This window comes from Aptenodytes forsteri, unplaced genomic scaffold (assembly GCF_000699145.1).
Source record: "Aptenodytes forsteri isolate BGI_AS27 unplaced genomic scaffold, ASM69914v1 Scaffold397, whole genome shotgun sequence".
Classification (NCBI taxonomy): Eukaryota; Metazoa; Chordata; class Aves; order Sphenisciformes; family Spheniscidae; genus Aptenodytes; species Aptenodytes forsteri.
The window spans coordinates 225,923-243,049 of NW_008794417.1; the positions used below are offsets into that span (position 1 = coordinate 225,923).

Genomic DNA, 17,127 nt, shown 5'->3' on the forward strand with positions numbered 1-17,127 from the left:
CCTGTAAGTGTTGTTGCTGAATATATAACATTTTAGTCTCTGTATTGTTTGCAACATTATCCTATAAATCAAGAAAGCATGGAGTTCGCACCTCCTTGCTAAGAACAGTAGTTGTAAGAACTTTTGCAAGTAATGTATCTGGCCTCTGAATAGCCTGATTGGACAGACAGGATTCGTGGAATTTGGTACCATATTCCAAGTGTGTCATTGAAATAATTTCCATTATTAAGGAATTCAATTATTGCTACATTTTTTTTTTATATATATATGTTTGATGATGCTTTATCATCCTTTGTCTATTATATTATGTCTCCATTAACTGTAATGGAGACAGTGACCCCCAACACTTTCTACTTACTTTCCAATGGACCAGAGTGAGAATTACAAATGCACACGCATTTGAAGCTGCCATCTGCCATCTATCTATAGGTGGCCAAGAACACAGAGACCGACGTGACATCTAGGAATGTCACCATGTTCCACAACTGCAGGGATCATAGCTATACTATAAGCCTTCGGATGTAAAGGGAGAAGTGGGTCTGGGGAAGATGGGAGAGGACAGACATAATATAATAGACAACGTTAGATTTGATCATGGTTGAGCTGGATGGTGTAAGTATAACTTTTTTTCTTAGTGACTATTTACTGACAGGCTGCCATCCTAAATCTCTAGTCCTCTCAAGGATTATCGTAACTACCTCTTTTATTTGTCCCCAGAACTTTTCCTTCTCAGCAACAAAGGATGATAAAGCATCATCACGGTTAAATAAGATCAAAGGAGTGGGTATTTACTGCTTGAGTTTTTACAAGACCTAAATAGAGCTCTGTGGTTTCTTTCATCTTTCTTTAAAGTTGCTTAGCAACACAGCACCATCTGGTTTTTTTGTTGTTTTTTTTTTTTTTTTTTTTTTCATGGGGGCCTTAATGTTATTTTTGCTTTTTATTTTGTTTTTTTTTTTTTCTTTTTGTCATGGAGTCCTTAATGTTATTTCTGCTTCTTATAGGAGGAAAAATACACAGTTGCAAGGGAAGTTCCAGTCACTACAGTTTCTTTACATAACAGTTTTGTAGAGCTGTTGGACAAAAGAAAGTCATTAAAGCAGTTCCACAATGAAAGACACAAAGAGTCTACGTTTTCTGACAATTACTGAGATTGGTCTCTTTTGGAAGAAGGCACCCTTCAGCTAGCAGGGTGCTCTCAAACAATGCTCTTTCCTTTATAGTAAAGCAAACAACTTTTTGCCTACTGGCTGTTGTTGTGGTTAATAAATATTTCTTCACTATAATGAAAAAAAACCCCATAGGTAAGAGGATGTTCTAGGGAGAAACAGTGTACAGAAATGGGATCTCCTGGGGACATGATAAAACATCCACACTACTGGAGAATTTCCAAGAGACAATTAAGTAAACTGGATACCCTGCTATGCATTTTGGGTTTTACAAGGAAGTGGAAGGAAGCGTGGGCAGACACACTGACCTCACCTGCTTTCATGAGAACACAGATAGGATCACAGGCTCTTTCATATACTGCCTGGTCTCATTTCAGATTTAAACAACAACAACAAAAAAATTCTTTGGTTTCTTTTGGTTTATGTCTTTAGGTTTATAACTTTTCATGTTCATCTTTTTGAAAGCGTAGCAAAAGGGAATAAAAAATGCTGAGAGGTCAGTCTTTTCTATATGCATGAAGGAGTATAAATAGAGGGGCAATAGTCCTTTCCACCCACCAAAATGCAGATGGTGTGCTTCCCGGTGGCTGAGTAGAAGTTAATTTCAGGGACACTGGGTGTTTGGCAGCCTACAGACCTAGGAGAGTACTGCTCCCTTCCAGACACCTGGGGATCATCCCATACCACATCACTTAGTCTACTACTTTTTCCTAATCCTGTGGGATATTGCTGCATATGTTTCAGTGTGGGAAAGAGCAATTTTTACATCATAGTTTGCAAAGGCAAAGTCTTGTTTCTGTGATGCTACAGTTACCTTTTATTCACAAAAGCAATGCCGGATGAAACAGTCAACATAGTGCAGTGCAGAAACACAGAAGGCAAACAAATGTTTCTAAGGAAAGAACAACAAAATCTAAGGATCAACCCAGGTTTAAATCTGTAGCTGAGACTCTTAGAAAAGCAACAGTTGCTTCCAAAGGGCAGTTCAGCCCTCTCCTCACTGGCTACAGAAGCAGCCTAGAGAGATCAATACATGGGAAGAGACAGACTTCAGCAGCCTCAGAGACAAGATTTATTGGATCGGAGCAATTTTTTCCCCCTGATTTAGGAAGTTACTATGGGATAAATTTTGTCCATTCCTTTAAATATATTTCTGTTTCCTTGTGGGAAGTATGTTTCCTTTGTGTTCAGTTTTGGGCCCCTCACTACAAGAAGGATGTTGAGGTGTTAGAGCGTGTCCAGAGAAGGGCAACGAGGCTGGTGAGGGGTCTGGAGAACAAGTCTTATGAGGAGCGGCTGAGGGAACTGGGGTTGTTTAGCCTGGAGAAGAGGAGGCTGAGGGGAGACCTCATCGCGCTCTACAACTACCTGAAAGGAGGTTGTAGCGAGGTGGGTGTCGGTCTCTTCTCCCAAGTAACTAGCGATAGGACGAGAGGAAATGGCCTCAAGTTGCGGCAGGGGAGGTTTAGATTGGACACGAGGAAAAATTTCTTTACTGAAAGAGTGGTGAAACATTGGAAGAGGCTGCCCAGGGAAGTGGTTGAGTCCCCATCCCTGGAAGTATTTAAAAGACGTGTAGATGAGGCGCTTAGGGACATGGTTTAGTGGGCATGGTGGTGTTGGGTTGACAGTTGGACTCGATGATCTTAGAGGTCTTTTCCAACCTTAATGATTCTATGATTCTATGATAAGTATGACTGCAAGGAAAAAAAATATCGGATAAAAAAATAATAAAAGCAGTAATGAAGAAAACAACAGGCAATAACTGGCTGTAGGGGATGCATAAGTAACTTAAACAGTCTTTCAGGGAGTTTTGTATATCTGAAACTCTTTATTGTTATTAGCACATTTAGTGATGTATGAATTTATTCAGTTCTTCTCAGCCAAAATGTCATAACTAAACCAAACTAAAACTACTATAATAAAAATTTGAAACTGGTAAAATCCCAAAATGTTGTCACGAAGTATCAGAATTTCAAATCTAAGAGATGGCAACTGTCCTGTCCCTCTGATCCACCACTATGCTCTGTGAAGAAAAGGGAATAAAAATTCATGTAGCTCGTGCTACGCAATGGCGCTTATGTATCTAAGCTTTAAACTTCTAATTAAGGCACATTGGTCAAGTGTCTCCATGTGCAAAAGAATAAAAGAGAAAGCAACAAGTAATAAAACAAAACAAAAATGAAGAAAAAGTTGTCTTTTCCTACAGTAATAACTGAAGAGACGTGTAATATTGTGAACTAGGACAGAATTCCTTACATTTGGTTATTATTATATTCAGGCAAACAAATCTTCTAGTTAGTAAATTCCTGTAATTTTTGTAAATTTGCAGAATTTACCATTCAAACAATGCTTTTCTTCATCATCTATTTACATCTTCATAATGTAAATATCTCGTAAGTCCCCAAGGGTAACAAACCCCTAATATGTCTGATAATAGACTCCTTTCTTTTCATATTGACCACATATTAGTAACTGAAAGAAAAAAATGTCAGTGAGCATTCACAGATCCTTTCCAGAGTTATTGAGGCTGTTCAGTGCTTGCCAGCTCAACTCTTCACCACAACTCTGAGCCATAAAAAAGGGGCTGAGGCACAGGGCCAAAGCATAATTTGCTAGTGCAAGACAATAGTGCAAATTCTCCTATCCTACCCCTCAGAGCAGTTTGGCCACGTGGAAATTGAGTGGCCAGTTTCTGGGAACAGGCTTTATCCTACACTGACTCCCAAACTATTTCTGCAGATTATTTGGCAGACTGCTAGTTAGTCGAAAGCAAAATTGTATGAGGGAACGTTCTAAAACTTGCACAATACAGACAAATGATATTCCTGGGCCTGGGTACAATTTCTGGCAATTTTCTGGCACTGTTCAATTTACTATTATATATTCAGTCTTCAAATACTATGAACAAAAGTAATCTGCCCAGTGACTGCTATCAATCCGCATGTCAGTGGACCATTTACTTTGCTACAAGCTGTGGGAAAAATTTCACTGTTTCTCTCTCCCCTGCAGGCTCAAGAAAGATTTTAACAGTAGCTGCTGAAGGCAGGTTCTAGATAGTTTCAGTATTTTTTTTGAAGTTCTGGGATCCTGCAGCACATTTAGCCATAAATTACTGGCTATTAATATATTAATGAGTATATTTAAAACTATGCTGCAAGACACTTAACCAGACAAGAGATCCTTGGACACTCAGTGATTGCTCCATGGGCTTTTCCATTGTGTCAGTCCTTCAGAGCACTTAGTATCTTCCAGGATGACACTGAGCCCAGATTAATTGATTTAGAAGCACAAAGTCTTATCGACTTTCAGCATGAGTTAAGTATCGCTCAGTATATTTCTCCATCACTCATCTTTCTCACCAGTTTACATCATAAGGGGTTGATCCTGTCTGCAATAAGCAGGGAGCACAGCAGAACCTGAGCCTGCACTAGCAGGAAGGCTTCTTTATGGCTACAATCTCACCCCTTCCTACTAACCGGAGTATTTCTGAAAGGCTATTGACTGGACTGGACTGTAACTAAATAGTTCTGTGCCAGCATGGAGCATGTGAAGCTGTCCTTACCCCGAGGGAGCTCCGGTAAATCTTAGAAAGCATCAAATTCTTCTTTGTCGCATTTTTATTTCTAGTACTATGGCCAGTACTTTTGGGTCGAGGTCAGAACAGAGTCTCCTCATATTCCTTAGCCTTTCTGTCTGCACCTTACTTACTCACATGGGCAACAGTGAACTGTGCAGTCCCTGTTTTTCTCCTCGATGCTCACAGTGGCAAGAAGGGCCTGACATTTACTCCTACTCAGTCCCCGCATCTTGTCTACAGCCTCATCTATGTGACGAGGGTATAGTCAATACCATGATAAGATTTGCACCTACACCAACCTTTCTCATGAACATCTGCAAGCGTTGTGTGATCAAAGCCTAACAGGGACATTTTAGAAACTCACTTAGATAGCTAGGGTAAGAATCAGTTTGTACAGCTGTCCTAAATATAAGCACCCAGGAAATGAAATCCAGTCCCTAGTACAGTGGTTAACAAGAAGGCTGAAAATTGATCCAAACATGGTTTCTCTTCCTGGCTGCTCTCCTCTGTGCCCCTACTGTGGTGTCTGCCACGTTTGTACGTGTGGGCCTGGAGCAAAGTCTCTTCACCCATGTATTGTTTATGTCTCCCCTTTCCTGATGCGGTCTCATGAATGTCAACCTAATAGATGTTCATGTTTACTCACCAATTTAACTTTCTGTGACTTTCATTAAAAATGGAGAGAATTCAATTTCATCACTATGCTTCTCTAATAAAAAATTATCCCCTTTCTACAAATTTGTAATCAGATCTAATTTATGGATAAGCCTTATTCTGCAATCATTTTTTACTCTCCCATGTCTTAAAGAAAAAAAATAATCAATTACATCTACCGCTTGCAATGTTTTCCCTTCAGATTTATCTGAGATCTGACTTAGCCCCTTACATTTCTTCTTAATTACTGGCAAACAGTAGTTCTGTAGCTGAGGAACTTTGTGATTCCTCGCAGGCTATCATACATCTAAATACTTCATTCAAGCTCTACATATTTATTCAAATTTGCTTTGCGCTAAAAAGAAAAATGAAACTTGCCTCAGAAGAAAGTTATTAGATATATTAGGACACCCCTTCTTGCTTCAGAAAGGCCCACCACACTTTATACCAACTGATCTTTAAAAATATTTTCAAATTCAGAGACAGCAAAAGAGGGAATAATTTTTATATAAAGCACAATTTCAAGTTCTGCCTTACAACTTCGTGTATTTTAGTTTTGAGTATTGGCTAACTCATAAACAACAAGGGACTCTACATCAAACATGTCTGCATAACTGTGTTTTACTGGTTGGAACAATTTCCTTCAAAAAACAGTGTACTAGCTGCAGAGCTAATTAAAAATACCACTTCTGAAAACCTTTAACTTATTTTAACTTTGAAAAAATCCAACAAAATTCAAGACAGCGTTTAATTTAAGAATCAACAGCATGAGATGAACAACAAATCTGGCCCTGTTTTATAGATAATCTGGGCCCATTTAATGAATGCACTTCAGTTACTACAGTATAGTAATACAATCAGATATCTTAAAGCTTGTGAGCAGAGCTGTTAGCTATTACTACACCACTCACCTGCTTCAAAGAAAGCTGAAGGCAGTGTCTCATGGAGGGATTCCCTTTGCAAGGGAAGAAGGAACCGATGAGGACGTGCTACGTTCTAGATTGCTTCACCTACTGCGTGCATCCCTGGGGAGGCTTGCACATGTTAGTACAATGGTCTCCTAAATCTTTGACCTAAAGCATTACTGTCAACCTTCAAAATTTTTCACAGATGAACAGTGCAGCTGCATGAAACAATTGTTTATAATTTTATTATTCAAGAAAAGCAAGGTGTTATGATCACAGTTTGGGAACTAATGAATTACAGCATGCACTAGGGCTGTGCAAATGTGGAGAAGATTTGGGCCACAATTTTATAATTCTCTGCCAACTGTTCGTTCTCTGCTGATTCCCTTTCACCTCTCTCTCATGCTGCTTGGTGTAGAAAACATGGCCACCCTTCACTGATCATGCTTCTAAGCTCAGAAAGACATATAATCTCTTCCCTTGATCTCATCAGATGATTACACTGCCAGATAGAGAAGCTACACAATGAGCATCTAAAGCTACTTTCCTCCTCCTTGGATGCAACAAGAAAATTTCACCAGAAAGTGCTGGCTGCTTGTGCCCAAGTGCCTTTTTCAGAACCTCAGTGGCTCAACGGGCATTCACCCAGAGCGAAGCAGGGATCCCCAACAGAAATTCCCTTTGGATCTGCCCCACCAGCAGGAGAGCTGGAGGCTTGAATGCCTCAGGGGGCTGCCTGAGGCATTCAAGTTGCCAAGCAATCCTACTGTTCCCATTAGTCATAAAACTGCAGAGAAGTTCACTTTCACTGAGCAGCGAAGAACACTCACAGAGCTGTTGGGTTTGTGGGATATCTGCCAAAACATATTACTTAGGTTCAATTCAAGATGGAAACATGTTTTTCAAGAAACTGTGTCCTCCTGAAAGGGAAGCCCTGTCTTCTGCACAGATCTACTGCTTAGATTCTAATGCAGAGAATAGACAGTGACTGTCAAAGGGCTTACAAAGCTTAGGGAATGCACTGCAATGACAAGATTGGACAAAATACTCAAATTAAAAAAAACATATCCATGATTTAGGGAACACAGTTTTAACTTGTAACCATATAGATATATATAGACATAGATAAATACACACACACATATGTTTTACTATAGTAATATACATATGTAATATGTATATTGCCATGGTAATCCTCCATGTCCACATTTGAATAAATGCCAAAAGCTCCAAGTCTTCAATAATAAAATATGAAGCACTGTTATATATAATTAATACAATTAAAGATGTATGAAAGCTTATTTCTAAATTTACTTGTTGATACTGGAAAGAACTGGGTCTCTCAGTCATTATCCTTCTTCCTCTCTATCATTTCTTACCTTGAATTCTTTCCTCCTACTCCAATTGCTCTTTCTTTTCTTCATGTGTTCTCCTATATCCTTCCCCTTTCTTTTTCCACAAAGCCTCTGCAAAACTCAAAAGCCTTTGAATTTGGATGTCTGTTTTATGAAGGGTGAGAGGTGACTGAAGCCAAGATTTTTTTTTCCCCCAAATGCCTAAGATACAACAATGATTTATAACCCAAAGTAGGTTCTTGAAAACATATATTCTACTTGTAATCCTTTTTATAGGATCTTAAAACAACTTTCAGTGAAGGAGAAGCTCAAGATTCCAAGAACAATCTTTATGGCCTACTTGAGTTACCATCTAGTTTGGTGATCAGTTCTGAACCTTATTTGCTGGAGGCTCTACACTTAAAAGCTAGCACAGATTTAATGGCAACTGTGATGCAAATGGTATTTTGAGTTTAAATAAAGATTAGGCCAGATTTCTCATGTCTTGCCAGGTTTCTTATGGCTTTTTCCTCTTGTAAGTTTACTTATTAAAATTATATTTTTACAGTCTCACAAGTGAAAAAAGACATAGCTGTTAATACTGTTGATGATAAACTGACTGACATGACTTGGGAATCTTACTCAAATCCACTTATATTATAAAGGTAAATTTGAGCTGTAGTTTATTCAAAACTTAAACAAACCCCAAACCCACCAACTAAAAAAGAAACCAAACCAACTATTGCAAGATATAGCCTTGAAGATGAGTTATTTTATTTTCACATGCTTCCCTCATTTCAGTTGACTCTTACCATGTCTTGCCAGGTTTCTTATGGCTTTTTCCTCTTGTAAGTTTACTTATTAAAATTATATTTTTACAGTCTCACAAGTGAAAAAAGACATAGCTGTTAATACTGTTGATGATAAACTGACTGACATGACTTGGGAATCTTACTCAAATCCACTTATATTATAAAGGTAAATTTGAGCTGTAGTTTATTCAAAACTTAAACAAACCCCAAACCCACCAACTAAAAAAGAAACCAAACCAACTATTGCAAGATATAGCCTTGAAGATGAGTTATTTTATTTTCACATGCTTCCCTCATTTCAGTTGACTCTTACCTGGACAAGGCAAAATGTTGCACTCCTGGTACTCTAGAGATGGGCCGAGGCAAGGAAGTCCCCCGTACTTGGGCTCAGGATTGCTGCAGACCCGTTTACGATTCCGTATGCCTCTACTGCAGTCACGACTGCACTGAGACCATGGAGACCAGGGTGACCAGGCACCATTGATGGTATGAGCAGAGTATCGTCCAGAACGCAAGAAATCACCTGACAACCCTAATAAAATAAGGATTGAAAAAAACAATACTGAATTAAAACAGTATCTCACTCCAAAACAGCATTTTCCTCTTCAAATTTACTCCTAGGCTTCTAATAGTAATATGTCCAGGAGGGTCTTCTCCTTTAGTCTCACAATCCAAACCCTGGTTTCATCTCAAGAATCTCTTCCATAATAAAAATTTCATAAACACTTGCACAGAACTACAGCGAAGACTTGGATCCAACTCTTTAGTTAAAGCTTTACAGCTGCATTGGACTCGGTAATGACTGAACTACCGGAGTCATTTTACTTCACCTGAGGATGATAAAAATTCTCTCTCTTGCACAGGAATTGTCATCAGAAAATCTCCAAATACATTACATAGGTGTTATTGCCTCTGTTTTAGAGGAAGAAGGTTGCACAGAAGACAGGACTGAGCTGCCTGTGACCACTCATCGAGCCAGTTCCCCTGGTCCTACTGCAGGGCTCTGCTCCCTTGATCTACCCAGTCTGCCTCCACTAGTGCTTGCTGTGCCCAAAGGCTCATGGGTGTCCTACAAAGCAATGCACTGTACTTATCCTAACCATAGTCAGACTTTGTAGACAGTGTACAGCAATAATTCCACAAAATCTAATTAGACTGCCCTTTTGTGAAGAGCAATGTTTTGCCACTTTAAAAACAGTTTATTTTCCACTGAGTTAAGAGTTCTAAACCACATATAAGCTATGGAAATCAGCCCTTTGGAGACACACACAATAGAATACTTCCTAGTTAAAATAACCATCTGGCAAGTGGAAAACATCTTTTCTAAGTGAGTTTAGTGCTGAGAAAAGGCATTAGATTAAACAGTGATAGAGGCTGAAGTCCACTATTTATCAGTGAAAGGGGAACACACAGAATCTTGTTCACAGCATACAACCAATATGCTGCGATGTAGCCCCGTGTGAAGTCCTAATAATCTGCAGTTAGTTTGAGTATCTTTGTCGCTTTCAGGCTTGGTCCTGCATGGAAAAAGACTCCCTCAACTGTACTCAGCACAACACCGAACTCACTCTTGAGCTGTAGCATTACCTCTAAGCAACACTACTAAGCATCTCCAGCAACACTACTGGGATTTCCTACTGTTGCCAAAGCAGTTCACCTTCCCCAGTGCTAGCATCACTGGAAACTCTACGATCGATGGACCGCTAACTGCTGCTTTTATTACAAGCACTTATTTAAGTACTTGTGATGAGAGAAGGTCCTGTGAATGGTACTTAAAACAGCAGAGGATGTGGCTGCCTGCCTATGCTAGAGCTTCAGTATTGCTAATGTAAGTACAGATGAATGGTATCATCAACAGTGGAGAAATGTAGGGGATTGCAGCTTGAACTGCAGCACAAACTTTTATTCTTAAGAAATTGTTTTATGCCCTACCGACAAGCACAGGCACTGTGGGAGTATCAAATGGAGCTAAAGAAACAGAAGATGTACTGAATCACGTACTGAAAACAGCTGCAAGTAATACCGTGAAAAGACTGCCCAACATGAGTCCTGGACTTAACAGGACCAGTACTCTGGATAACCAGAATGGAGGAACCCCTCATTCGTGGTGTGCAGTACTGAAACAATTACGCCCCATTTCTACCTGTGCTTATGGCATTAGTAGTGCTGCTTAAGTTCTGCCCTGAGGAGTACATTCACAATCATCCCAAAGCAGATGAGACTTTGCATATTTTTATTCAACACTTGATAACAACTGGCAATATTGGAATGATGATACAGTGACACAGAAATACTTGTAATAAGAAACTGTGGAAATTAATAAGAAAACAGCAGAGCAGCAATATAAAAATGACTAAAAATGGGTAAAACCTTTCAGTGATTATAGAGGGTAACTATTTCTCTCCTGCTGAGCCAGATTCTATTACAGATATTAAAAGCAGCATTTCAAGAAACATGACATACATTCAAATCCAAAAAGGGAGCAAGTACAGAGAAACAGTATGGGAGTTATGAATACAGGTCCACTTTCCAGCTCTGTAAGAGCCTTTTTTTTGCAATTTTGTATCACTTTGGGCCTGGAAATGCCCAGCTTACGCATGCAGTGAGCTGTGAGACCAAAATAATAGTATTTTTTTATACCAGAATTTCAAATTAAGGTTTTTTTAGTTATTAACAGCAACGCAAACAATGGAAAAAGTGTTAATCAGACCAGATTGCCAATCATTTTCTTCATAAAACACTGCAGTGTGCATCACTTCATATCAATACTAGGATGTTTTGAAGACATTTTTGCAGGACAGGTGTAGCTTTTCCAGTCCTAAGAAAAATATGTGACCCTGTTTGCCGTTATGATATTAGATTTCTTGCGATTTAAATTGGGGAGTGGGGAGGGGAATCTTCTAAGGGAAAGCTCTGAGGTTCTTTAGCTCTGAAACAGAATAATATACTAAAGAATCTTTTCAGAGTGGAGTTTGGTCTGCAGCGAGTGTTCCTCTGTGTTTTCTTCTTTCCAAAGCATTAAAAAAATTTATTACAAGGAGCAGTCTTTTCTCAGTTTTACAGTAATTCATACAGTGTTCATAGAGGGGCTTTTAGAATTTTCTCTTCAGACAGAAACTGCACATTAAAAAATTAACATTATGATACTAATGACATTAAAAATAACAAGATCAGTTTACCTTCTGGAAGTACAGTACTATATATTCCTTGAACAACCTTATAGACTTCTACAATGAGGTGACTAGGTTCATGGATGAGGGGAGAACAGTGGATGTTACTTATCTCAACTTTAGTAAGGGTTTTGACACTGTCTCCCATAACTTCCTGATAGACAAGTCAACAAAGTATGGGCTAGATAAGTGGACAATGCGATGGATTGAAAACTGGCTGAACAAGTGGGCCCAGAGGGTTGTGATCAGTCATACAAAGTCCAGCTGCAGGAAAGCCACTAGTGATGTACACCAGGGGTCAGTACTGGGTCCAATCCTGTTTAACACCTTCATTAATGACCTGGACAAGTTTGCTGATGATACAAAAATGGGAAGAGTGGCTGATACACCAGAGGGTTGTGTCGCACTTTGACTAGGCAGAGAGGAACCTCATGGAGTTCAACAAGGGGAAATGCAAAGTCTTGCATCTGGGGAGGAACAACCCCATGCAACAGTAGTTTGAGGCCAACCATCTAGAAAGCAGCTCTGCAGAGAAGGATCTTGAGGTCCTGGTGGACAGCAAGCTGACTGTGAGCCAGCAATGTGCCCTTGTGGCAAAGAAGGCTAACAGCTTCTTGGGCTGCATCGGGAAGAGCCTTGCCAGTAGGTCACAGGAGGTGATGCTTCCCCTCTACTCAGCATTGGTGAGATCCCATTTGGAGTGCTGGGCCCCATTCTGGGCTCCCCAGTACAAGAAAGATATGGACTTACTGAAGCAAATCAGGGCAGGGCCAAAGGATGATTAAGGGCCTGGAGCACCTTTCATATGAGAAGAGGCTGAGAGAGCTGGGACAGTTCAACCTGGAAAAGAAAAGACTCAGGGGATCTCATCAATGTGTATAAATACCTGATGGGGGAAATAAAGAAGAGGGACCCAGGCTCTTCTCAGTAGTACCCACCAACAGGACAAGAGGCAATAGGCACAAATTAAAACACACAAAATTCCATCTGAACACAAAAAAACACCTTTTTACTGTGAGTATGGTCAAATACTGGAACAGGTTGCCCTTAGAGGTTGTGTAGTCTCCATCTGTGGAGATATTCAAAACTCAACTTTACAAGGTCCAGGGGCAACCAGTACTTAGGTGACCCTGATCGAGCAGGGGGATTGGACTATATGATCTCAAGAGGTTCCTTCCAACCTAAACGATTCAGTGATATTTAAGTACAATGGAAAAAAAAAAAAAGTAGAAATAGTTCACTCTCGACTACAGCTTTACTTTTACCTGTACTCTTATGAAAAGTAAACATGATCCATTTCCTCTGTTAAGGAGGAGATTTGACTGATTATTCAAGACGTGACTATTTTCCTATTATTCTTGCATATTTATACTTTCCACACCTAAAATCTCCTTTGCTGATTGTATTCAGAAGTTAGTTGTAACTTCTTGTAAAAGGAGAACACCGTGAACAGATGGATTATAAATCTGTTTTATAGGTTATTCTAAGGATCTTTCTTGAGTATTATAAGAGTTTAGGCCTCTGAAGATGGGGGGAGAGAAACTAAGCAGGTGGTCGTCTCTTTCAGATACATTAAGGAAAAGAATGATTATTTCTTTCAGAAGATGGCAAGGCACAGAACGGCTGCCTCTCTGAACACAAAACTCTGAAGAGCACCTTTGGCAATGACAGAAAACTCACTCTGTGTAAGTATCCCATCAATGCAGTCTCTGCATTTCTACAAAAACTGTAAATATCTCCTTCATAGACAATGCAAAAAAAAAAGCGTGACCTGAACAAAATGACTGGATATAAACATAGCAGCAAATACAATATAAAATAGATAGATACTAGAGAAGAAATCTAAGAGAAAGGAAGACATAGTTGAAAATTAATGAGACAGCATTCTGTAACAAACCCCTTCAGTTTCAGGACCTTGTGCTTCTGAGGCATTTTCACTGTGTTACAACTCAGATCATACAGTCTCTTTTACGTAAAAGTTCTTCAATATCCTATATAGCTAATATTTAATAAAGGCACCCCCCTAACAAGTTTTTAGTATTAGAATATTGATACTTTCACATGCTATTTTGAAAAGCCAATATGGAGTATGAATCTTTAGGGTGAATTTGCCTAGCATAATACCAGCATGAGGACAATCCAATAAATCATGTGCACATATACATACATACACACATATATATAAATATACATATAAAAAAGAGGACTCATGGTCTAATTATTACATGTCTGCAGAGCTCTTGTAACTGTCCATGCAAAGACTTTGTTGCAAATGGAAAGTCCAACCACCCCTTTCCTTCTTTGGCCAACTGATGTGTAGTAACTTGTTAAGCTATGGAAAACGGGTGGAGAATAAGAATCATTGAGTCCTTCAGCTAAGAAGTCCTGTTTATTAACTGAGGTGGTGGCAGGGATGGGGAGCAGAGGGGGTAATGCAAAACTAACCAAAAGATTACACTGTAGAATTTCTTCAATAAAAACTTCTTCAGAAAGTAAGTGGCTTTACAGAACAGAGTCCTATCTGTATCACAGTTTACATCAAATTCGATAGGAGAAGGTATAAATATAAAAGCATTGTAATCTTTCAGATCAAGTGGCACGAAACTATGAAAACTCCTACTTCTCTCATTAAATTGTGGTTTTCTTGCTTGCCATCTCTGTTTGCGATTTGGGTTACTTTCTGATTGCTCCACATCCACCTCCAAGAACAGAAACCAGACTGTGCCCCCCAACAGAAAACAACATTAAGCCTTCTGTATTTCTCAGCTTATTGTCCCCCAAGATGAAAATATCTGGCTAAAAAAGAATGCAAGGGCCAATGCCCTTGGCTTGGTAACAGCAAAAGTCTAGTTGCTAAAACAACACCTAAGCTCTTATTATTTAAAACCTATCTACAGAAATAGTTGTGAAATCTGCAGAAGAATGATCAGTCATAGCATCATCAGTGAACTAATGAATAGTCTTCCAAAGACAGACAGAACAGCTGTGAATCAAATCCAGATCTGGCCTTTATGACAGGTTCATCATTCAAATGTTTTAAACTAAATCATTCTCAGAAAGCCTATGGCTGATTTAAAGCCCTGTGAACGACTCGAATGTATCAATTCTGCTTGCAGTTTACCAACAGGCTTATTTTCAGTTGTTTAGAAGCCGTACTCAATTAATAAACTGCTGCACACTGAGGCTAGAAAAGGGAATTTAAATATTTAATCCCAGTACAATTTTAAACAGGCAGCTGTTCTTCCCTAAAGCAAAAATTTCCACAAGTAACAACAAGTACTGCAAAAACTTCAGTAAAAGCAGTCACAGGGATTTTGTGGACAAAATAACCATCAACTTCTAAGACCAGGGAAGACAGAAGATATGAACTGACATCTAAACAGAAGACTATTCTCTCATTTTAAGCACTTATGCTTTGTTCAGTATGGGCAAAATTACAGAGAAATTAGCGCTGCTTCGCTGCTGACTGACTTACTCCATTATACTTAGCAAGCACGTATAACAGAAAAAAAATTGTCTAATTAAGTTACATAAATCTAATATAAACCAAGATGATTTGATAATTTCTAAGTAATTTTTTAAAACTTTTTGGTCGAATTGGAATAGTCTAACAACTCCATAAGAAATTAATCCTGTTCGGAGACATGTTAACATGAAAGTCACCTGCCCTGACCAGTACAGGAGAAAATATCTGCCTTTGCAAAAACCTGTAATGAGACTTTGATTGGCCTGATACTTCTTGAAGACTGCAACATTCCCAGCCGAGTTCAGTTAATTTGCCTTAAAAGAGGCAAATGTAATAAAACACATATATTTATAGTAATTCTCTAGTCTAGCCTGTAGCTAAGGAATACAGCTCTAAATAAGAGAGAAGTAGCAGTGACACCTGATAAATTGTATTACTTGACTGATTTATGCCTTATGTCCTCCTGTTCAAACCTAACAAAGAAAATTCAATTATCCAAGCAGTCTAGGTTCATGACTTTGGGAGAAGATGATCTGGAGCCAAAATTCAAGTATCCTGAATCATTTCTAAATGACAGCATGAAACGCTGCTTAAAGTGCAGCAGGTAACAAGGATAAGCAAAGATTGTTTCAGTGTTGTCACTTTCTGAAGATATTCTGCAGGTATTTGACAATATCATTGAAGCATAAAACTTACATACCTTCAGGCCTATATACCTATAACTTATAAAAACCTTATAAACCTTCAAAATCTACTTAGTAAAATTTAACTGGTAAAATGCAATGACAAACATTAATGCAATGCAAAGATAACATATTTAAAAAAAAAAAACAACAGTATGCAGATGGAGGATGTTATGTTACCATGAGAACTTTATTTCTTGTACCTAGCTTTTCTGTGTTTAAATATGTAATTCCAAAGTTCCAATGAAGAGTTGCTGTTTGTCAATCAAACTTGAATTTGTTACCAAATTCAGTTTTAACTTCCACAATTCATTTTGTTATATCAGAATACCATGGTTTAGCTTCAATAAGACAGTATAAGAGATAACATCTCAAAGGTACTCCTCCTGACTACAGGACATTACTGATTATCAGACCTGTTTTATTCTGTACTAAATTCTGAATGCACTATAGATTTCCTGTGGGTAACAATAGGGTTTAATCAATCTCTTCACAAAGATCGTGGCCACTAAAACAGTATTTCAGGCTAAATTACGTCCTGCCTTCAAAAATAACTATTGTTTTAAGTTTGGCATAGAGAAAGCAGTGACAACTGGGAATCTAAGTTCAGGTTTCCAGGTGCCTTTTTCTCCTTTAAGGAATTTGTGACTTTTCTTCAGATTTTATTCTCCCTTCCCACCTAAATAAAATAAAAGACTCTTTCAGACTGTTTGACTGAAATTAGAAGCATTGTCTTTGTTTAATTGTTTTCTGAAGGTATTTTGGGAGCTAACCTCGTCTAACTTTGGCAATGTCAAATACAAGTGTCTTGTCTAAGCTCATCATTGCTGTTTCCTTTATATACACAATGGAAAGAAAGCAGTACCTCTAGAGGGTGGTTTGTGCACATATACATACATATGCACGGCAGCACTCAGCAGTGGCGTGACTTTGTTCAGGCCACGATAGTCTACTGTTAGTCTCCATTCTCCATTAGACTTTCGCACTGGCCATATGGGACTGTTAAAGGGTGAGCGAGTCTTGCTGATCACTCCTTGGCTCTCCAGTCGACGAATCAGCTTATGGATGGGAATCAGGGAGTCTCAGCTGGTGTGATATTGCCACTGGTGCACCATTGTGGTAGCGATCAGCACCTGTTGTTCTTCGACCTTCAGCAACCCCACAACAGAAGGGTCCTCCAAGAGACCAGGCAGGGTGGACAGCTGTTTAATTTCCTTCCTCTCCAAGGCAGCTATACCAAAAGCCCACCGGTACCCTTTTGGGTCCTTGAAATACCCTCTCCTGAGGTAGTCTATGCCAAGGATGCACGGAGCATCTGGGCCAGTCACAATGGGGTGCTTCTGCCACCCATTCC

The 17,127-nt window shown here is 39.0% G+C and overlaps 1 protein-coding gene across 1 annotated transcript in view; it reads right to left on the bottom strand.

Annotated features, from left to right (window-relative positions):
- Positions 1 to 17,127, bottom strand: part of LOC103907272 (semaphorin-5A) — a gene marked incomplete at its 5' end in the record, with an annotated part of 172,861 nt that overhangs the window by 21,165 nt on the left and 134,569 nt on the right. The window contains one exon of the mRNA XM_009289418.1: positions 8,768 to 8,986. Coding sequence (XP_009287693.1) covers positions 8,768 to 8,986 — 219 coding nt within the window. The remainder of the gene's footprint in view (positions 1 to 8,767; positions 8,987 to 17,127) is intronic.